Source organism: Vipera berus (genome assembly GCF_964194415.1).
Source record: "Vipera berus genome assembly, chromosome: W".
In the NCBI taxonomy this organism is placed as follows: domain Eukaryota; kingdom Metazoa; phylum Chordata; class Lepidosauria; order Squamata; family Viperidae; genus Vipera; species Vipera berus.
This window is the reverse complement of record NC_138210.1, coordinates 2,309,896-2,333,583: the sequence shown is the minus strand read 5'-3', so window position 1 is coordinate 2,333,583 and position 23,688 is coordinate 2,309,896. Positions and strand designations below refer to the sequence as shown.

The window sequence follows — 23,688 nt, the reverse complement described above, 5'->3', positions numbered from 1 at the left end:
CCTGTCTAATGTCAGGACCCACCCCAAACCACGTCTTAGGAAGACAAAATTCTTGGAGTCAAATCTATTCCAAAAAGAATCTTTACTATGACATGCTTGGTTGTAGGAAACGAGACAGGACTTAATATTTCCACGAAGTAAACCCTTATAAAGAGTTCCCGGTTTAACCCCCCTTAATCCCCATTTGGTCAGTCCCCCATCCTTCCTCTCGTATCATCCATCTTGTGGGAAAAAGGAAGTTAGGACCCTTCATGTTTATTGCTCTCTTCCGTGACAAAAGCCAGATGCTAGCCCCCCCTTTTGTTTCCCCAGTTCAAAAGGCTTCTCCTTTCCTTTGAAATGCCTATTGCCGGTTCAATACACATTTATTCTCTTCTCTTCGGGAGATGGCAGAATCCATGGGATAATGTTTGAAACATTCCATTTATGAATATGATATAAATGGATTCTGACATTAATAGAAAGTTATGTGGAAGGGAAAAGTGTGGAAGAAAAAGGTGCACAAGCAGCAGGGATGACCGCAGCCTGGAGAGGATTGTCAGGAAAAGGCCATTCAAAAGTGTTGGGGACTTTCACAAGGAGTGGACTGAGGCTGGAGTCAGTGCATCAAGAGCCACCACACACAGACAGATCCTGGACATGGGCTTCAAATGTCGTATTCCTCTTGACAAGCTGCTCCTGAACAACAAACAACATCAGAAGCATCTTACCTGGTCTAAAGAAAAACAGACCTGGTCTGTTGCTCAGTGGTCCAAAGTCCTCTTTTCTGATGAGAGCAACTTTTGCATCTCATTTGGAAACCAAGGACCCAGAGTCTGGAGGAAGAATGGAGAGGCACACACTGCAAAATGCTTGAAGTCCAGTGTGAAGTTTCCACAGTCTGTGTTGATTTGGGGAGCCATGTCATCTGCTGGTGTTGGTCCACTGTGCTTCATTAAGTCCAGGGTCAACGCAGCCGTCTACCAGGAGATTTTGGAGCACTTCATGCTTCCTTCCGCAGACGAGCTTTATGGGGATGCTGACTTCATTTTCCAGCAGGACTTGGCACCTGCCCACACTGCCAAAAGCACCAAAACCTGGTTCATTGACCGTGGGATTACTGTGCTTGATTGGCCAGCAAACTTGCCTGACCTGAACCCCATAGAGAATCTATGGGGCATTGCCAAGAGAAAGATGAGAGACATGAGACCGAACAATGCAGAAGAGCTGAAGGCAGCTATTGAAGCATCCTGGTCTTCCATAACACCTCAGCAGTGCCACAGGCTGATAGCTTCCATGCCACGCCGCAATGAGGCAGTAATTGCTGCAAAAGGGGCCCAAACCAAGTACTGAGTACATATGCATGCTTATACTTTTCAGAGGTCCAATATTGTTCTATGTACACTCCTTGTTTTATTGATTGCATGTAATATTCTAATTTTCTGAGATTGTGGATTTGGGGTTTTCATGAGCTGTACGCCATAATCATCACAATTATGACAAATCACGGCTTGAACTATCTTGCTTTGCATGTAATGAGTCTATCTCATATATTAGTTTCCCCTTTTAAATTGCATTACTGAAATAAATGAACTTTTGCACAATATTCTAATTTTTCAAGTTTCACCTGTATTCTGACTTGCTTAAAAAGATTAATCTTGGAAGTACAACTAGGAAGTATTTTCATTGCTTATTCAAAGAAATGAATTGAAGAAGAGTGTTCATCTTCATCACCTTTTAAGCAAAATGTTACAACACTGGAGGTATATAAGTACACAGGTCTATAGTTGCAAAAACACGCCAACTTGTATATGTATCATGATATTGCAGCTATCCTTCATGGTTATTGTCAGGTTTTTTGCATGTAATTTCCTATATCTGCCTCTTAAGCAGGGGATACCACTGGCAGATTATGCCACCCAGATTCACCTTATTGGGGAGATGGGTAGCATAAAAATGTAATAAATAATTTCCCAATATTTTGTTTAAGTACAGGTTTGTTTTTCTCAGGGTCCAGGATGTGGCCCTTTACTAAGCCTATTACTATGAGAAAAAAAATGAGGTGATAGATGGTATTTGAGGATGCTTGTCTAAACATTTTTTTTTAATCTAAATCATTTACCATGTGGTCTTTTCACATCCCCAGAGAATGCTCGAGTCCAGTAGAAGATCCAAAGGATACAGGGGGCAGTAGAGTCTAAGAGTTTTTGTTTGCTATACTCATGTACTCTGTGTGTGTGTTAAAAAAACACAAAAGTATAAAGACATTTTAAAAATTCAAAATTGAAGAATTCCAATCAAACCTTTGTTTTGTAAAAAAGAAAAAAGTATTTTCTCATCGTTTTCTCTCAGTAGATATAAAGGACAACAAATTCTTTCAAAGGTTTTGCTTCCTGAAAAAAACTTAGTTATCATGACAAACCCCTTCAAACTGAACACAAATATAATTTTAGAATAACTGTATCATGTAGGAAAGGGACGCAGTGGCTCAGAGTGAGCGCCTGTTACTCGTCCCAGCTTCTGCCAACCTAGCAGTTCGAAAGCAGGTAAAAATGCAACTAGAAAAATAGGGACCACTACGGTGGGAAGGTAACAGCATTCTGTGCACCTTTGGTGTCTAGTCATGCCGGCCACATGACCACGGAGACGTCCTCGGACAAGCGCTGGCTCTTCGGCTTTGAAACGGAGATGAGCACCGGCCCCTAGAGTTGGAAACGACCAGCACACATGTGCGGGGGAACTTTTACCTTTACCTTTATCATGTAGGAATCTTGAAAAATATGAAATTTAATGACTGTAATGTATTTAATTGCATAATGTTTCCATCATGCTGCATGAGTTCAACGGGGCTAAGAGTGTTTTGTTGCTGATTTTTGTTTGTACTTAGTGTCCGATGCATATCACTGCAGTGTCTTCAACAGTAGTCAGCCAGCATTGATGGTACCAGTTACCCTGATACTGTTTTTCTGTTGTAGCAATGTCCTGGTGAAAAGTTTCACCTTGCTCGTCACTGACTGCACCTAGATTTTGGAGAAAGAAGTCCAAGTGTGAATGCAGAAAATCTTCAGTTATATGTTGCACTTCATGGTCTTGTATGCTGTAAGACTTTTCTCAACCAGCTGAAAATTCTCAACTACATCCTTGAATGCTTTCCAGGAAATTTTCTCTGGCCTCACTAACACATCTTCGAACCACTTGTCATTGATGATGTATCTGATCTGTGGTTCAATAAACTTGCCTTCCTTAACCTTGGCATCAGTTATTCTTGGAAAGAATGTGTCTTGAATAACAAAAAGCTTCACCTTCCTTGTTCATTGCTTTCACAAAAATTTTCATCGGTCTGTGTTTTATATGAAGCGGAGGCAAAAATATCTTTACTGGGACAAGTGCTTCATATGCCCCATTTCTTCTGTCCTGGAACCAAATTCTTTCGGCATGACCATTTCTTTTTAATGTAGTGTGACTCTCTTGCACAGCTGTCCCATTTGCATATGTAACAGCAGTACTTGGCACATCCAAGTTGCATTCGAAGCAGCAGAGCCACTACTTTCAGTTCTCCACAGATATTCCAGTTTTACTTGGTGCACTGGATTTGCTTCCAGAGTTCCATGTTTTCATATGTTTCTTCCATGTGTGTAGCATAGCCAATAGGTACGGAAGGGTGTACATTTTCATTGTGTAACAAGACAGCCTTGAGGCTTAAATCTGATGAATCAATAAAGAGATGCCATTCTAGTGGGCCATGGTCACAACCCAAAGCTGTGAACAAACTGTCAATGTCAGTATAGAAAACAAGGATGTGCAAAGAAATTTGTTAAATCATGTTGGCAGCTTCGAAAGACAGAAATTTTCATACCTGGTGAAAGCAGACACCATCCTTGCAGTCTTGAACCCAATAGATTTGATTTTGACAAACCTTAGTCCTTGATCAAGTCATTTAATTCTGCCTTGTGTCACCAAACATACACACTTCAAAAACCAGATCATTGTCACTGTCCGTGCCTAGCTGGTGCATTACAGTATTTTTGTTTCATCTAAGCTCCATTTGTGGCTTTGGTACTGGCAGATTGTCATCACGTGATGCTAATCTCATGTCTGAAGGCAGATTGGGGCATTTAATTGATTTCTTATTTTTAGCAGAGAAACCAGCGACATTAATCAGACAGAAGTAACAGAAGTGTGGCAGGGACTGCAGCACCTAACCAACCACAAGGGCAATACGAGGAACACGGTTAATACCAGTGCCTCATTGGAAGAGGAGCTGAATATCTTCTTCACTCGCTACGAGGTGAAAAGGCCAGACCCCATAGCCTCTGCTGGCCGGCCTTCTGATTCTCAGCCACTCACCCTGTGTGTACATCAAGTGAAAGCTGTACTGAAGGCTGTGAATCCCAGCAAAGCTGCAGGCCCAGATGGGGTGCTGGGGATAGTGGTTAAGAACTGTGCCGATCAATTAGCAGGGGTCCTGACAAGGATCTTTAACATCTCCTTGCAAACAGCCTGTGTACCATCATGCTTGAAAGCAGCTACCATTGTCCCAGTCCCGAAGAAAACAGCAGTTGAGTGCCTGAATGACTACAGACCTGTTGCATTAATGTCTGTAGTGATAAAATGCTTCGAAAGACTGGTTCTTCAACATCTTAGGACATGCCTCCCACCGGACTTCGACAAACATCAATTTGCCTACAGGGGGAACAGGTCGACAGACGATGCCATAGCTACTGCTCTACACTCTGTAGCAAGCCATCTAGAGAAATCTGGAAGCTATGTCAGGATGCTTTTCATTGATTACAGCTCAGCTTTCAACACCATTCTGCCAAGCATCCTTATTGAAAAGCTGACTGACTTGAAATTTTCCCCCTCCATCTCCGATTGGATTAAAGACTTTCTAAGGGACCGGCTACAAACATTGACGGTCGGGTCTGTTTTATCCACCCCCCTGAAGCACTGCACGGGATCGCCACAGGGCTGTGTGCTTAGCCCCTCCCTGTACTCATTGTACACATACGATTGTGTATCGTCCGACCCATCTACTGCGATAATTAAGTTCGCAGATGATACCACCATAGTGGGTCTTATTACAGGTGGAGATGAAACAGCGTACAGTGGGGAGATACAAAAACTATTCTCATGGTGTCTAGCAAACAACTTGCACCTGAACATCAGCAAGACAAAGGAGATGGTGCTAGACTTCCGGAAGAAAAGAGAGGAACCTGCCCCACTTTACATTGGGGGGGGCTGTGTGGAGAGAGTTTCCTCCTTTAAATTCCTGGGAGTCTACCTCTGTGAAGATCTTAACTGGAAAGCCAATACAACCCAGGTGGCCAGAAAGGCCCAACAGAGACTCCACTTTCTCAGGGTCTTGCGGAAGAACAGGGTAGAACAACGGCTAATGACCTTCTTTTACCGGTGTACTATAGAGAGCGTCCTCTTGCATTGTATTGTGGTTTGGTATGCTGGCCTGACAGCCGCGGATAGGAAAGTATTACAGAGGGTGGTTTGCACAGCACAAAACATCATGGGCTGTCCCCTGAAACCACTGGATGACATCGCCAGGGCTCGCTGCCTTGGAAGAGTGAGGAAAATTCTCAGGGGCGACTCACACCCTGGTTGGTACCTCTTTACTTTCCTACCATCGGGTAGGAGATACGGGAGTATAGCCAGCCATACCAACAGGCTGAAGAACAGCTTCTATCCATGGGCTGTTAGGCTCTTGAACGGGAAATAACTATGTATGATTGACTTGCGAGGCCGGTGTGTTGTGTGCTATTAGCTCACATGGTGTAACAAGATGGTGGATTTGTTGCCACTGTGAGTTGGGGGGGGCACGGAGGGAGGCTCAGCCAATGTCAATGTATACATGGTTGAACTTTGACAATAAAGGTTCAATTCAATTCTGTTGGGTGATCATTCTGTTCTCACCATATCATTGGAACAGGAAATGGCATTGACTTCCAAGTTCCTCTGAGCCAAGCTCTAAGATCAGCAGCACATCTTGTACAACAAAATGTGAGGAGCTCAAGCCTTGTCTTGATCACCAATCTTACAACCAAAGTACAGGTCATACGCTTTCTTAACAAGTCCAGTCACTGTGTGTCTTTGAGGCATTAAGCGTGCACTCACCACAAATGTAGGAGAACACCTGATTTTTCTATCTGGACAATGGTTGGATGATTTGGGAGGGGGCTCGCCATCTGTTGTCCCCCTGTCATGGTCCGATCATTATCTCCTGCGGCTGGTCTTCCATTGTGCCACCCCCCGCTGCCGGGCTGTGGAACCGACCAGATGGTTCCGTCCCAGGCGCCTAATGGACCCAGAACGGTTCCAGACGGCGCTTGGGTCCTTACCTATCTCCCTCACTCACAGCCCGGTCGATGCCTTGGTTGATGCCTGGGAAAGGGCGGCTACCGAGGCACTCGACCGTGTTGTACCCTTGCGACCCCAGACTCGGCACAGATCCCATTGGGCTCCATGGTTTACTGTGGAGCTCCGGGAGATGAAGCGTCGGAGACGGGGTCTAGAGAGCGGTTGGAGGTCCACCCGGTCTGAATCTGACCGATTGCGACTAAGAGCCTTCACAAAGTCTTACCTCGCTGCGATGAGGACGGTGAAGTCTAATTACTTCGCTGCCCTCATCGCGTCTGCAGATAATCGCCCAGCCTCCCTGTTTAGGGTGACTCGCTCTCTCCTTAATCGGGAGGTGAGGGAGGAACCCTTACAGCGTTGGGCTGAGGAGTTTAGTCATCATCTGGTGGACAAAATCGCTCAGATCCGGACCGGTTTGGACTCTGACTGGGCAGAGTCTGGCATGGAGGATTCAAGCGGTCTTGAGCATGTTATCTGGACTGAGTTTGACCCTGTTTCTCCCGATGACGTGGACAGGATTATGAGGAGACTGAGCTCCACCACTTGTTTACTGGACCCGTGCCCCTCCTGGCTGGTTTATGCGGCTCGGGAGGAGACACGAGGCTGGTTCCAGGCAGTAATAACTGCTTCCTTGAAGGAGGGTATCTTCCCCGCTGCCTTGAAGGAGGCGGTGGTGAGGCCCCTCCTCAAGAAGCCTGCCCTGGACCCGGCTGTTTTAAATAACTATCATCCGGTCTCCAACTTTCGCTTTTTGGCGAAGGTTGTTGAGAGTGTGGTGGCGCATCAGCTTCCTCTGTTCCTGGAGGAAACTGATTATCTGGACCCGTACCAATCGGGTTTCAGGCCCGGGTACAGCACGGAGACGGCATTGGTCGCACTGGTGAATGATCTCTGGCGGGCTCGGGACAGGGGATGTTCCTCTGTCCTAGTCCTTTTAGATCTCTCAGCGGCTTTCGATACCATCGACCATGGTATCCTGCGGCGTCTCAGTGGGTTGGGAGTGGGAGGCACCGTTTTACGGTGGTTCTCCTCCTACCTCCTGGGCCGCTCGCAGTCAGTGTTGACAGGAGGGCAGAGGTCCGCCCCGAGGTCTCTCGTTTGTGGAGTCCCTCAGGGGTCGATCCTCTCTCCCCTCCTGTTCAACATCTACATGAAACTGCTGGGCGAGCTCATTCGTGGTTTCGGGGTGGGGTATCATCAGTACGCTGATGATACCCAACTTTTTCTTTCCACCCCGAACCAACCCAGTGATGCCCTCGACGTGATGTCCCGTTGCCTGGAAGCAGTCGGGGTTTGGATGGGGAGAAACAGGCTTCGACTCAATCCTGCCAAAACTGAGTGGCTGTGCATATCGGCATCTCGGATAAACCAGGTTGTTCCACCACTAATGATGGGGGGTGAGCTGTTACCCCCCGTCGATAGGGCTCACAACTTGGGCGTCCTCTTGGATTCACAGCTCAATTTTGAAGATCATATAGGAGCCGTGACCAGGGGGGCTTTTGCCCAGCTTCGTCTGGTGCGCCAGTTGCGGCCCTATCTGGACCGAGATGCCCTACGCACAGTCACCCATGCGCTTGTGGCCTCCCGGCTAGACTACTGCAACGCTCTCTACATGGGGCTGCCCTTGAGGACCACTCGGAGGCTTCAGCTGGTGCAGAATGCAGCTGCGCGAGTTGTTATGGGAGTTTCCCGATACTCCCATGTAACACCTCTTCTCTGTGAGCTGCATTGGCTTCCGTTTGCCCTCCGGGTGAGATTCAAGGTGCTGGTAATGACCTATAAAGCTCTAAATGGCTTGGGTCCGGATTATCTAAGGGAACACCTGCTGCCGGCATCAACTTCCCATCGTCCTGTGCGCTCCCACAGGGAGGGCCTTCTTAGGGTACCGCCGGTTAAGGAATGCCGGTGGGTTATCCCCAGGGGAAGGGTGTTCTCTGTGGGCACGCCGGCCCTTTGGAACCAGCTTCCCACGGAGCTTAGGACCGCCCCCGACCTTCGCTCATTTCGTAGGGACTTGAAAACTTGGTTTTTTGAGTTGTCTGGCCCAGACTGAGGGGTTTTAATTATTTAATTAATGGGGTTTTAGTTAAGTTCAGGGATTAATTTAATCTTAGTTTTAATCGTTTTTAATTGTATATGATGTATTTAACTTTTAATTTTCCCTGTAAACCGCCCTGAGTCCTACGGGAATAGGGCGGTATATAAATTTAAATATAAATAAAATAAAATAAATAAATATCACGGCTGTTTGGACATTGGCTTGAGATTTCTGCTGTCACCAGTCATCCTATAGCAAGTCTATAACTGGGTTACTTGTTAGGTAAATTACATGTACTGTACATAGGCAGTGCTATGCCTTGAAACAATTGTATCAAAATACATGGACATTGATATCAACCAAATGAATAGCATTTGTGCATGCGAGCTGCTCTCATAGCGTTTCGACGCAGCATCCATCCAGCCCAGCCCAAGCATGTCTAGGCATGCCCAAATTGTACCAGTTCCACATGTGTTATGCAATATGCCCTGAGTGCATGCCTGGACCTGCATGAGCTACACAAAGCATCTTACAACACAAGTGAAAATTAGTAAAATTAAGTAAAATTTACACAGCTTAAAATGTTATTCCTGGCCTCTTAACGGGCCTTTGGGTGTAGAACTAGTAAAGAATTGGGTATAAAACAACCTCTTAAGGCTGACCAGATTCAGCTAGTTAGCTTAAAGCCTTTTCTTTCAAGTAACAGTGGAGAAGAATGTGTTTTGTAAAATACTGTACCTACAGATTATATGCTACATCTTTTCTTATTACAGGCCCAGCAAGTCAATCCTTCATCAGCAGTTTCAGGGAACACAGAGCATTCCTGCACCTCTCAAAAACAGATTTCCATCCAGCACAAACAGACACAGGTACAAGGCAACTGAATAACATAGTGCAAAATTCTATCTTACTAAAATCAAATATATTGTCCATCTGAGAAAGAAATGGAAGTATACTCTGGTTTCTCTTCAGATCATGAAAATCTTTTGCCTTTTACTAGAGAAAGAAATGAAAGCTTATGAAGTAAGGACATAACACTGCCAGAAGAAACTTCAAACTTAGTAATTGATCATTTCTTCCAAGAATGCTTAGCTTTAGGGGGCATTGTTGAAGTAAAACAGTCTCCATTGGATAACAAATTCCAGAATATTTTTGATGTTGTTCCTGCCTCAACCTTCCAACTTCTATTTTATTCTGTAATCAGCGGCTTCTGCCCTTTAAACAATAAATAAAATCTTTTGTTTTTCTTTAGCAATGAAAATATTGTTAGTCCTGATTTTTCCCCTTTGTAAAATGGATATTCAGTTCAATTATGTCCTAAAGATTTTCTCATTCTTTAGTATGCATGATGTATTTCTACTTAGGCTTCTCAGTTTTTTAAAATATTCATTCTTGCTAAGAACACCTGGATCAAGACAAACATTGAACATCTTTTAAAATTCAAGGAACCCAGGAAGTTCCTTCACTTTTGTTTTTTGCTGTTGATTGCTTTAAATTATAAATTTAAATTCCAATTCATGTAAGGCTCCATTATAGCCTTATGTAGCTGAGGAGATGCAAGGCACATTTTTCTGTCAGAGGACAATGTGTTTTAGGAAACCAAGCTAACTATTTTCAGAATATTTAAAAATTACTTGCTTTTGTAAGTGAAAGCCTGGGTCTATTACATATTGTTTAACTTTTTCTCTTTTCCCAAGGCTAGAACTTGTATCAGACTTTGTCCTTTGCTCTTTTCTTTAGATTGTTCATTTGTTTGTTTTTAATGTTAGCTGTGTTTCTTTAAACCTCCTATTTCTTTTTTCCTCTGTCTGAGGCATCTGGCTATTTGGAAGCATTTAAATCCCCAAATGTCTAAAGTATATCCCTCTGTCACTTTTCCAGTGAACACTAATGTTGCTTTTTTGGGACAGGTTAATTGTGAGCTCACCTCAGCCACTCCACCAGAAAAGAGCAGAATTTCATGTGCTAGTACTCATTGCCATGTGTACAAAAATGAAGATTCAAATCCCAGTTCAGCCTACATTTAGGTTAGCTTGGTGAAGAATATTATCAGTGATCTTGTAGTACTGTAGCCTAGACATGCTGGCTCATACTGCCACCAGTAGGGCTTCTAATTGGATCGAAGTGATCAAGTCTTTCACAATTTTATCTGCTTGCCAAGTTTTCAAGAGATACTGTTTTATCTGTAAACCACCCAGAGGCATGCAAGTGTAATGGGATAGATAGATAGATAGATAGATAGATAGATAGATAGATAGATAGATAGATAGATAGATAGATAGATAGATAGATAGATAATTATGAACCCGAGATATCAAGATGGTGATGCTTGTACCTCAGCTTTTTCCTGTCAAACATGGGCCTTCTCTACTTCAACTCCAATGTGCTCTTATTTAAATGCATAGGGAAACTGAAGAACATGTTCACAGGCAAATTGTAGACACTGAGTGATAGTTCCATTTTTTTAAAAAATTTTTTTGAAACATCTGTGGCATCCCTCTTATACAGACGGAATCTTCTGGGAGATAATTATTTAATTCCCTTTTTTCACAAGTGAGTCTGTGGGTATTCAACCCATTTCTTTCAAGTAGACCAGATAAGGCATTTTTTTTTACAAAGTTGAGAAGACCAGGCTTAGTTATACTTTTCATCAGATGTTTTGACTTCGTTTAAAAATAATCCTCCTGGTTAATTGTAAGACATTCCACTCATTTATTGTGTTGTTTCACACAATGGAACTATATGCTAGCTTTTGTGTTCATAACATATTTGACTACTTTGTAGATTATTTCTTAAGAACTCTTTTTTCCCTCTCAAGTCTGATCTTACAGTGGAGAAATTATCTGCACTAGAAAACAGTAAGAACTCTGATCTGGAGAAAAAAGAAGGCAGAATAGATGATTTATTAAGGGTAAGTAGTTGTAAATTCAAAATCCCATATTTAAATTTCTAGCCATAGAATATATCTAATATAAATGTAGGCAAGAGGTTAGTGATATCATTTAATGTTTATGTCAATGGAAACAAATTATCATGGAGAAAATCTTAAGTAATCACTGAGAGTTGACACTGACTTGATGGCATATAACTCTATGTAACACAATTTTTGTTCCTGGCTTCTAAGTGTTATATTTCAACTGCTTATGTCTAAAGCCTATGTAAAAGCAGCTATATTCATCACAATCTTAGATTTTGTGACCACAGCCTACAAATGTTTCATATTTGAGGGGTCCTTGGTGCTCTCTGAGCTTGTTTTCTTGCAGATGTTTCATTACCCTAACTAGGTAACATCATCAGTGCTAGTAAGGAGTGCTGTTTGCTGTCAGTTTATATTCTGGTGTCTTGCCTGTCTGTGTGGGTGGGGGTGGTCTTAGGGATTCTTTGGTTAGGCTTTTTACTAATGGTTCTTTGGCAGTTCCTTGATTGGGGTATTTCTTACTTGATTGTTGGTCTGAAGGTGACCTTGGAGCTAATCTATGCTGATCTGAATGCTGATTACTGGTGGCGAGGTGCTGGAATCTTTTTCTCTTTTGGGCTGGTTGATTGGGGAACTCAGGCACCACACAGGTTATATAGAAAGTAAACACAGGGTCAATCATGGACTCAAATGTCTATACAACCAAAGGAGAAAGCATGAGCAATAAACAGGGTGAATTAGAAATTCACATAAAAGAGGGCAGATTTAATTTAATTTTAATTTTAATTCCATTTATATCCCGCCCTTCTCCGAAGACTCAGGGCGGCTTACAAGCTTAGCAGATATGATATTGTTGCCATTATGGAAACATGGTGGGATGAAACCCACAAATGGAACACACTGCTAGAGGGATTTAAATTATTCAAAAGAAACAGACCAAATAAAAGAGGAGGTGGAGTTGCTCTCTATATAAGAAATAACTACATCTCTAAAGAATTAGAGCAAATCAATGATGAAAACTGTCTTGAATGCATTTGGGTGGATATACAGTAAAAGGGGGGAAAATGACATTGCCATAGGTGTATACTATAGGCCACCCAACCAAACAGAGGAAATAGATGACCTTTTTGCTAGTCAGTTAACTAAGGTATGTAGGAAGCACATCAGAATAGTAATGTGGGACTTGAACTACCCTGACATCAACTGGGAGACAAACTCTGCACCAAGTGGAAGATCAAACAGATTCCTGACAAACCTAGCAGACAACTTTTGTCTCCCAAAAAGTAGACAAAGGAACTAGGGGATTAGCCATATTGGACCTAATTCTCACTAACAGGGATGAAATGATAGAAGGTGTTGAAGCCACAGGAACCTTGGGGGGGAATGATCATGCAATACTGGAATTCAACATTATGTAACCACAAGCAATAACACACAGTCAAACTAGAGTCTTGGAGTTCAAGAGAGCTAATTTCAATAAACTTAGAGCTTGGGAAGGATTCCATGGATGAGAATCCTCAAGGGGAAAACAACTCAAGAAGCTTGGGAAATTTTGAAAAGTGAGATAATAAAAGCCCAGTCTAGCACAATACCAACAAAGAAGAAAAATAACAGCTCTCAAAAGAAACCAGCATGGCTGCATAAAGAACTCTGATAAATTGACAGATAAAAAGGACAAGTATAAAAAGTGGAAAGAGGGGCACATAACTAAGGCAGAATATGAGCAAATAGCCCGAGCCTGCAAAGATGAAGTGAGGAAAGCTAAGGCTCAAAATGAACTAAGGCTTGTGACAAAAGTGAAAAATAACAAAAAAAAGCTTCTTTCAACATGTAAAAACAAGAAAAAAGTCAAGGAAATGAAGCAGGGCACAGGCTGATAGAATTTTGTCAAGAGAATACGATGGTCATAGCAAACACTCTTCTCCAACAATGGCTGTGGGCCTTAGAAAAGCTGAGCAACAACAAAGCTAGTGGAGGTGACAGTATTCCAGCTGAGCTATTCAAAATCTTAAAAGACGATGCAGTAAAAGTGCTACACTCAATTTGCCGGCAAATTTGGAAAACTCAACAGTGGCCACAGGATTGGAAAAGATCAGTTTACATTCCAATTCCAAAGAAAGGCAGTGCCAAAGAATGTTCAAACTATCGCACCATTGCACTCATTTCTCATGCTAGTAAAGTAATGCTTAAAATCCTACAAGCTAGACTCCAGCAGTATGTGGATCGAGAACTACCAGAAGTACAGGCAGGATTTCGAAGAGGTAGAGGAACTAGAGATCAAATTGCCAACATACGCTGGATCATGGAGAAAGCTAGAGAGTTCCAGAAAAACATCTACTTCTGCTTCATTGACTATGCTAAAGCCTTTGATTGTGTGGATCATAACAAACTGTGGCAAGTTCTTAAAGAGATGGGCGTACCAGACCATCTTATTTGTCTCTTGAGAAACCTATATGTGGGCCAAGAAGCAACAGTGAGAACTAGACACGGAACCACTGATTGGTTCAAAATTGGGAAAGGAGTCCGGCAAGGCTGTATACTGTCACCCTGCCTATTTAACTTATATGCAGAGCACATCATGAGAAAGGCAGGGCTAGATGAATCAAAAGTTGGAATTAAGATTGCCGGAAGAAATAGCAACAACCTAAGATATGCAGATGATACCACTCTAATGGCAGAAAGTGAAGAAGAACTAAAGAGCCTCTTGTTGCGGGTGAAGAAGGAGAGTGCAAAACTTGGGTTGAAACTTAACATTAAGAAAACCAAGATCATGGCATCTGGCCCTCTCAATTCCTGGCAAATAGATGGGGGGAAAATGGAGGTAGTGACAGATTTTATTTTCCTGGGCTCCAAGATCACTGCAGATGGGGACTGTAGCCAAGAAATTAAAAGACGCTCCTGGGGAGGAAAGCCATGGGAAATCTAGACAGCACACTAAAAAGCAGAGACATCACCCTGTCAACAAAAGTGCGTATAGTCAAGGCTATGGTCTTCCCAATTGCAATGTATGGCAGTGAAAGATGCACCATAAAAAAGGCTGAGCGCCTTTGAACTATGGTGCTGGAGAAGACTCCTGCAAGTCCCTTGGACTGCAAGGCGATCAAACCGATCAGTCCTAGAGGAGATCAACCCTGACTGCTCTTTAGAAGGCCAGATCCTGAAGCTAAAACTCAAATACTTTGGCCACCTAATGAGAAGGAAGGACTCACTGGAGAAGAACCTAATGCTGGGAAAGATTGAGGGCAATAGAAGAAGGGGGCGACAGAGAATGAGGTGGCTGGATGGAGTCACTGAAGCAGTAGGCGTGAGCTTAAATGGACTCCATAAGATGGTAGAGGACAGGAAGGCCTGGAGGAATGTTGTCCATAGGGTCGTGATGGGTCGGACACGACTTTGCAGCTAACAACAACAACAAATACCACTTTACAATGCCTTGGTAAGGCCACACTTGGAATACTGCATCCGTTTTTTGTCACCACGAAGTAAAAAAGATGTTGAGACTCTGGAAAGAGTACAGAGAAGAGCAACAAAGATGATGAAGGAACTGGAGGCTAAAACATACAAGAAATGGTTGCTGGAATTGGGTATGTCTAGTTTAATGAGGAAAAGGACGAGGGGGGACATGATAGCAGTGTTCCAATATCTCAGGGGTTGCCACAAAAAAGAGGGAGTCAAGCTATTCCCCAAAGCGCCTGAAGGCAAGACAAGAAGCAATGAATGGAAACTAACTAAAGAGAGAAGCAACCTAGAACTAAGAAGAAACTTCCTGACAGTTAGAACAGTTAATCAGTGGAACAACCTGCCTCCAGAAGCTGTGAATGCTCCATCGTCATCATCATCATCATCATCGTCGTCGTTGTCTCTTTTGCATAGTCTATAGATGATGTTGTTGTTGTTGTTAGCTGCGAAGTCGTGTCCGACCCATCGAGACCCTATGGCCCACTTCACTTCACATTCTAGGATGTCTGGCTCGAGGTCAGTGACCACCTCATCGTGGTTTTCAGGGACGTTAAGCTCGTTCTTGTATAGTTCTTCTGTGTAATTTTGCCACCTCTTCTTAATCTCTTCTGCCTCTGTTAGGTTCCTGCCATTTTGGTCCTTTATCGTGCCCATTTTTGCATTAAACGTTCCCTTCATCTCTCCAATTTTCTTGAAAAGATCTCTGGTCCTCCCTATTCTATTGTTTTCTTCTATTTCTTTGTACTGTTCATTTAAGAAGGCATTCTTATCTCTTCCAGCTATTCTCTGGAATTCTGCATTCATTTGGGCGTATCTTTCTTTTTCTCCCTTGGCTTTCGCTTCCCTCCTTTCCTTAGCTATTTGCAAAGCTTCCTCAGACAGCCATTTTGCTTTCTTGCATTTCTTTTTCTTTGGGATGGTTTTGGTTGCTACCTGTTCTACAATGTTGCGAACCTCTGTCCATAGTTCTTCAGGCACTCTGTTTATCAGATCTAATTCCTTAAATCGATTTGTCACCTCTACTGTATATTCAACAGGGATATGATCTAATTCATACCTGAGTGGCCTAGTGTTTTTCCCTACTTTCTTCAGTTTAAGCCTAAATTTTACAACGAGAAGCTCATTGGTCTGAGCCACAGTCAGCTCCTGGTCTTGTTTTTACTGACTGTATAGAGCTTCTCCATCTTTGGCTGCAGAGCATATAGTCAATCTGATTTCTGTGTTGACCGTCTGGTGATGTCCATGTGTAGAGCCGTCTCTTGGGTTGTTCGAGAAGAGTGTTTGCTATGACCATCGTATTCTCTTGACAAAATTCTATCAGCCTGTGCCCTGCTTCATTTTGTACTCCAAGGCCAAACTTGCCTGTTATTCCGGTTATCTTTTGGCTTCCTACTTTAGCATTCCAATCCCCCATGATGATAAGGACATCATTTTTGGGTGTTAGTTCTATAAGGTGTTGTAGGGCTTCATAGAACCGGTCAATTTCATCCTCTTCAGCACTGGTGGTTGGGCCATAGACTTGGACTACTGTGATATTGAATGGTTTGCCTTGGATTCGAACTGAGATTATTCTGTCATTTTGAGGACTGTATCCCAGTATTGCTTTACCTACTCTTTTATTGACTATGAAGGCTACTCCATTTCTTCTGAGGGATTCTTGCCCGCAGTAGTATACCTGATGGTCATCTGAATTAAATTTACCCATTCCTGTCCATTTTAGTTCACTGATACCTAAGATGTCGATGTTCAGTCTTGTCATCTCTTGTTTGACCACATCCAGCTTTCCTTGATTCATGGATCTTACATTCCAGGTTCCTAAGGAGAAAAAGTCTTTACAGCATCGGACTTTCCTTTCACCACCAGACACATCCACAGCTGAGCATCCTTTCGGCTTTGGCCCAGTCGCTTCATTCTTTCTGGCGCTACTAGTACTAGCCCTCTGCTCTTCCCCAGTAGCAAATTGGACGCCTTCCGACCTGAGGGGCTCATCTTCCAGCGTCATATCGTTTTGCCTTTTGGTAATATCCATAGGGTTTTCATGGCAAAGATACTGGAGTGGGTTGCCATTTCCTTCTCCAGTGGATCAGTTTTTGTCAGAACTCTCTGCTATGACCTTTTCGTCTTGGGTGGCCCTGCATGGCATAGCTCATAGCATCAATGTATTACGCAAGCCCCTTCGCCACAACAAGGCAGTAATCCATGAAGGGGAAAGTGGCATTAATACTTCACATAATCTTGATTCTGTCTCTCTGTTAATGCAGCTTAGAACTGTGTGGCTTTTTTGGCAGCTGCAGCACACTGCTAGCTCATATTGAAGTGATTGTCCACTAGGACTCCAAGATCCCTCTCACAGTTACTACTATTGAGCAAGGTACCACCTAAACTATACCTGCGCATTTGGTTTTTCTTGCCTAAATGTAGAACCTCACTTTTTCACCATTGAATTTCATTTTGTTAGACAGTGCTCAATGTTCAAGTCTCTCAAGATCCTCCTGTATCTTAAGCCTGTCTTCTGGAATGTTGGCTATTCCTGCCAGCTTGGTGTCATCTGCAAATTTGATGAGTTCCCCATCTATCCCCTCTACCAAATCATTGATAAAGATGTTGAAGAGCACTGGGCCCAGAACAGAGCCCTGGGGCACCCCACTACACACTTCCCTCCATGTAGATCCGGTTCCATTGAGGACCACATGCTGACTACGGCTGGTCAGCCAGCTACGACTCCATCTGGTGGTGATGCTGTCTAACCCACATTTTTCTATCTTATCAAGTAGTAGGTTGTGATCTACTTTATCAAATGCCTTACTGAAGTCCAAGTAAATTATATCCACAGGATTCCTCTTGTCCACTAATTTTGTCACTTGGTCAAAGAAGACAATAAGATGTGTCTGGCATGATCTGTTTTTGATAAACCCATGTTGGCTTTTGGTAATGAGTTTGTTTGCCTCTAGGTGTTTGCTGATTTGCTGTTTGTCTTTTCCAGAACCTTCCCAGGTATTGAGGTCAGGCTGATTGATCTGTAATTTCCTGGATCCATTTTTTTTTCTTTTTTGAAGATGGGAACTACATCAGCTCTTTTCCAGTCCTCTGGTAGTTCCCCAGTGCTCCAGGATCTTTGAAAGATATAGTTCAGTGGTTCTGAGATCACATCTGCCAGTTCCTTGAGAACCTTGGGGTATAATCCATCTGGTCCTGGTGATTTGAACTCGTTTAGGCTGGATAGGTGCTCACTTATCATTTTCTTAACTTTTATTTCTAATCTGTCTTTTACGGTACTGTTTTTGATAGGTTGGTCTTCCCCCCCCCTTTGTGTAAAGACAGATGCAAAAAACTAGTTAAATAGTTCTGCTTTCTCCCTGTTGCTTGTCACCTTCTTGTCACTTTCTCCCACTAATGGGCCAATCATTTCCTTGACTTTTTTCTTCGCCACGACAAGGTAGTAATCCATGAAGGGGTTATAGATGTTATTAATGTCTATGTGTCTATTGATGGCTGATTTGTCAGAGTGCCGGGCTTCTAGAAATTTCCTGGCATTTTTGGATTCGGCCTGGTCTAGCATTGTCTCATTTTCCCAATTGAAACTATGGTTAAATCTGTCTATATGTTGTGAAATTAAAGAATTTTCAGCATGCCTTCTGACTGCCAGTTGGTGTTCATGGATGCATTCTGTTAGTCTTCTGCCTGTTTGTCCTATATACAGGTAATTCCCCAGGTACGAGTGTATATTTAGCACGTTTTCACAAAAATAAATTAATTCAGAAAGGGTACTTAAATTAGAAATTCAAAACTGTAACCAAAAAGAGGCCTGTGTAGCCATGTGACTTGATTTCAGTTTCTACTGCAGTGGTGGCCATTTTTATTTCTGTGACTTGCCTGGGCTGTTCTTGTCCCTGGTCACATGGCCAAATGAGTTGAGCCGGCACCAGTTTTTGCTTTTGCTGCAATCTGCTACTGCCTGAGCTCAAGGGCTAGAATTACTTCTATGTATTTTAAAATATTTTTTTGTTACTCTATATACTTTGCAAACACAACAGTTTGCAAAGTACAGTACTTAAAAAGCAGAGCAATTCCCAAACTGCTTGCAAAATGTTTGCAAGCAGTTTGGGAACTGCTCTGCTTTTTAAGTACTGTACTTTGCAAACTATTGTGTTTGCAAACTATTCAGCTTTTATTTTGGAAATTAGCATATATTACTGTAGTTTGCAGGTTTTAAATTTAAATTGCCTCCTGAAGTTGTGGGTGGCCCATCCCTTTCATCCACACCTGGAATACTGCATCCAGTTTTGGTCACCACGATGTAAAAAAGATGTTGAGACTAGAAAGGGTACAGAGAAGGGCAACAAAGATGATTGGGGGACTGGAGGCTAAAACATATAGGGAACGGTTGCTGGAATTGGGTATGTGTAGTTTAACGAAGAGAAGGGTGAGGGGTGACATGATAGCAGTGTTCCAATATCTCAGGGGCTGCCACAAAGAAGAGGGAGTCAAGCTATTCTCCAAAGCACCTGAAAGCAGGACAAGAAGCAACGGATGGAAACTAGTCAAGGAGAGAAGCAACCTAGAACTAAGGAGAAACTTACTGACAGTTAGAACAATTAACCAGTGGAACAACCTGCCTCCAGAAGTGGTGAATGCTCCAACACTGGAATTTTTTAAGAGGAGACTGGACAGCCATTTGCGTGAAATGGTATAGGGTTTCCTGCCTGAGCAGGGGGTTGGACTAGATGACCTCCAAGGTCCCTTCCAACTTACTTATTATTATTGCAAGCCCAGAGTTCTGCAAGTCCCTCCCCTCCCCTCCCGTCCCCCCCTCCTCTCCCTCTGGGTGCCTGGCTGGCTCTTAAGCTAGTGGTTTTTATTAAAGTAATGAAACAACCCCCCCACCCCCCCACCCCCGCTGAAGACACTTGAGCTGGCTAGCAGCAGTTGTTTTTTTTAAAAAATAATTGTGATGGCTTGCAAGCCCTGCTTGGAGGCAATTTAGTTCCTGAGCCAGCTCACCGGAAACAGTTAATCACCGGCTGGCGGGAAACCCTCCCAGTTCAGTTAACATGTCAGCTATTGGAGGAAATAGTAAGTCAGATCTTCATTCATTTAACAACCTATTTGATTTAATGAATTTGATTTTAAAAATTTGTAAAATTAAGTCTGATTCATTTGACAATTTTTTGATTTAAGAGCCTATTGGCCATGCTCCATTAGGTTCATACCTCGGGGACTACTTGTAGTGGTTGTTGCAGTTCTTACATTGTATTATTGAAGGAAAAGTCTTCATCATGGTTCAGTCCAAGCCGGCAATAAACAACATGGCGACTGTTTTAGAAAGAAGGTTGCAGTTTATTGAAGAAGAGAGCCAGACAGAAAGATGGCTCTGGAAGAAAAGAGAGCGAGCACATGTAGGGAGTGGGTTTTTATACCCTCTGGAGCCTTTTGTTTGGAGTTGTTCCTGTGGCATGAACTTTGACCTGAGTCTGAGTGTGCCCTTTGGCATCTGTGGGTTAATCCTATTATGTCCTGTCTTAGAGTTTGGGTGGGGTATGTAGATTTTAGGTGTCTTTGTCTTCGTAAGCTTCTAGCTGGGGGCCTCCAACCTTCCTGGATTATTTACATCTGCATTTCTACAGAGCTGGTTTCTGCTTGGTGGAGGGAGACTTGGGGCTATTAAAAAACTGGGCATGCTTTTCTGCCTCTTTTAAGATGCTTTGAAGAAATATAATATTCTGCCCTTTTAATATTTCCTTCTCGGGGTGTGTGTGACTTCCTACAGTATGTTGTAGATTACTCCTGGTTTTTTTCCTGGGGTTGCTGGGTTTTTTGGTCTGCTTAGGATGTTTTGAACGGCTTTAGTTGGCTTGTGTGCTATGCTGATTCCATGTGGCTGTAGTAGTCTGTTGGTGGTTTCTGAGATATTCTTGATGTATGGCAGTGTAATTCTTTTTAGGGTTTGTGTTGGTTGTGCTGTATTGGGTTGAGTGGTCAGGGACATTTTGATAAAGTTGCGTGGATATCCATTTTGTTGGAATGTGTTGTATAGATGCTCCATTTCCTTTTTCTGCTATTCTGGGTTGCTGCAGTATGTTTGCACTCATTTAAATAAAGTCCTTACATAGTTTGACAGAAGCATGTAATATTGAGAAGGGCACAAGGCAAGGGTGTCCGTTATCGCCCTTGTTATTTGTGTTAACATTAGAGATATTATTGACTAAAATACGGAATTCGGAAAAAATTAAGGGGATACAAATTAGAGATCAGGATTATAGATTGAGAGCATTCGCAGATGATCTGGTTGTTACAGTGACTCAGCCAGAGAACTCTGTTGTGGACCTGATGGAGATAATAACACAATATGGGAAGGTTTCTGGATTTAAAGTTAATACACAGAAAACCAAAATTTTGGCCAGAAATATGACAGTTTCGCAAAAGGCTCTCTTAGAAGGACTAACTGGATTTGAGATTGTTAAAAGGGTTAAATATTTGGGGGTGCTTTTGTCACCCTCTAATACAAAGTTATATAAAAATAATTATGAAAAACTATGGGGGAGAATTCAAAAAGAATTGGAGAGTTGGGAAAAATTGCAATTGTCTTTGTTGGGACGGATTGCAGCAGTGAAAATGAATGTCCTGCCTAAATTTTTATTTTTATTTCAAATGATACCGATTCTTAAGAAAGATTCTAATTTGGAGGAATGGCAGCGAGGTATCAATAAATTTGTGTGGGCAGGGAAAAAGCCACGAGTTAAACTTAAGATTATGCAGGATACTCGTGAGAGAGGTGGGCTTAAAATGCCCAATTTTAAATTATATTATGAAGCTGCTGCATTAGTAGGAATAAGTGATTGGATTAATTTGACACAAGAGAGATTATTAAATCTTGAGGGCCATGACTTGTTGTTTGGCTGGCATGCATATTTGTTGTATGATAAGAAGGTAGACAATGTGTTTAGAGTGCATATTTTAAGACAGGCATTGCTGAGAGTCTGGAAGAAGTATAGACATAAGTTAGATTGCAAGATACCACTGTGGGCAATTCCAAAACACGCAATAGAAAATATACATGCTGGTTTCAAACATGATGTGACTACGTACAAGGAGATCCTAAGTTTGGAAAGAAATGTCTGGTGTTTGAAATCATATAGCCTCTTGCGAGAAGAGAAGGTTGTTCAAAACTGGTTTCAATATACTCAGTTACGGGCCAGGTGGAAAGAAGACCAGAAAAATGGTTTTACAATGACTGATGAAAATTTGATAAAGCAAATTAGAAATCAGGGACCCGCACATATTAAACGGATATATCTTGCGCTGATAGAGATTGATTCGGAAACAGAACTTGTTAAGGATTGTATGATAAAATGGGCCCAAAACATCCAGGAAGTTATCACAATGGACACGTGGGAAAAGATTTGGGTGAGGAACGTAAAATTCACACAAGCTCAAAATCTAAGAGAGAACTTTTACAAAATGTTTTATAGATGGCATCTAGATCCTAAAAAGCTTGCAAGTATGTATCCGAATTATCAGCCTAAATGTTGGAGGTGCGGTGATGAAGACGCAACATATTTTCACATATGGTGGACTTGTAAAAAGGTTAAGGCTTTTTGGATAAAAGTCTGGTGGAACATGCAGAAGATTTTTAAACAGAGGATAAAGTTTTGTCCGCAACTTTTTTTGTTGGGAATAATTACAGATGCTACAGTTGTGGACACTAAGTTGATGTTGAATTTTATTACGGCAGCAAGACTTTTGATAGGTCAGTATTGGAAGAAAGAGGAACTGCCGACCATAGAAGAGTGGACTTTAAAGGTTTCCGACCTGGCAGAAATGGCGAAGATTTCGGCCTATTTGAAAGATCACTCGCAAGAACGCTATATTATGGAATGGAGAAAATGGATTGAGTTTATCCAGAACAAGTATAGGGTTAAGAAGTTTTATGTAGCATTTGAATAAGTCTTCTTTCTTTTTTTCTTTTTTTCTTTTAGTTTTTTTATATATATTCAATATTACTAAGGTTTGTTTTATCCTATATAAGCTAGAGAGTGATGGATTTTAGAGTTTATAGTTGTTAGTATATGGTTGTTTATGATTGTTTTTTTTTATATACCTTGTATTTAGCTCTGGGAAGTCGGGGGGGAGGGGGGAGGGGGGAGAGGTAGGGGGGGAGGGAGAAGGGAGGGGGAGGGGGGGTTTTAAAGGAAAATTGTATGTTAAAACTTTTCAATAAAAAAAAAAAAAAGTCCTTACACAGCTTCTCTTGTGGGAGGTTGGGTTGTTGCTTTGGTAGTGGAGCACCTGGTTAGTATGGGTGGTTTTTCTATAGACTTGTGTTTCTAGTTTGCTATTGTGGTCTCTGCTGGTCAGGATGTCCAGGAAGGGTAGTGAGTTGTTTTCTTCTTCTCTAGTAAACTGGATTCCTTTAAAAATGTTATTGATGGTTCTGTGGGTGTTCTCTAATTGGTCCTTTTTTATTATGGTGATGGTGTCATCTACATATTTGATCCATGTTTTCCGTGCTGGCTTTTATAACTGTATTTGTTTTTAGATGTTCGCAGATCGGTTTTTTATTATCTTTTCCAGTATCTTCCCAGTTATTAATATCAGGCTGATTGATCTTTCCTGGGTCTGTTTTTTTCCCTTTTTTGAAGATGGGAACCACATCAGTTCTTTTCCAGTCCTCCAGTAGTTCCCCGGTGCTCCAGGATATTTGAAAGATATGGTACAATGGTTCAGAGATAACATCTGCCAGCTCTTTCAGAACTGTAGGATATAATCTGTCAGGTCTTGGTGATTTATATTCATCAAGATCAGACAGATGTTCTCTTATCATTTTCTTGCTTATTTCAATTTTTATTTCTTTGCAGTTATGTTTTTGGTAGGTTGGCCTATAGTTTCTTTTTGCGTGAAGACTGATGCAAAGAATGAGTTAAGCAGTTCT

At 42.2% G+C, this 23,688-nt stretch overlaps 1 protein-coding gene across 1 annotated transcript in view; it reads left to right on the top strand.

Annotated features, from left to right (window-relative positions):
- Window positions 1-23,688, top strand: part of LOC308676839 (serine/threonine-protein kinase tousled-like 2) — a gene marked incomplete at its 3' end in the record, with an annotated part of 74,495 nt that overhangs the window by 35,720 nt on the left and 15,087 nt on the right. The window contains exons 6-7 of the mRNA XM_081342874.1: window positions 9,157-9,252; window positions 11,202-11,294. Coding sequence (XP_081199000.1) covers window positions 9,157-9,252; window positions 11,202-11,294 — 189 coding nt within the window. The remainder of the gene's footprint in view (window positions 1-9,156; window positions 9,253-11,201; window positions 11,295-23,688) is intronic.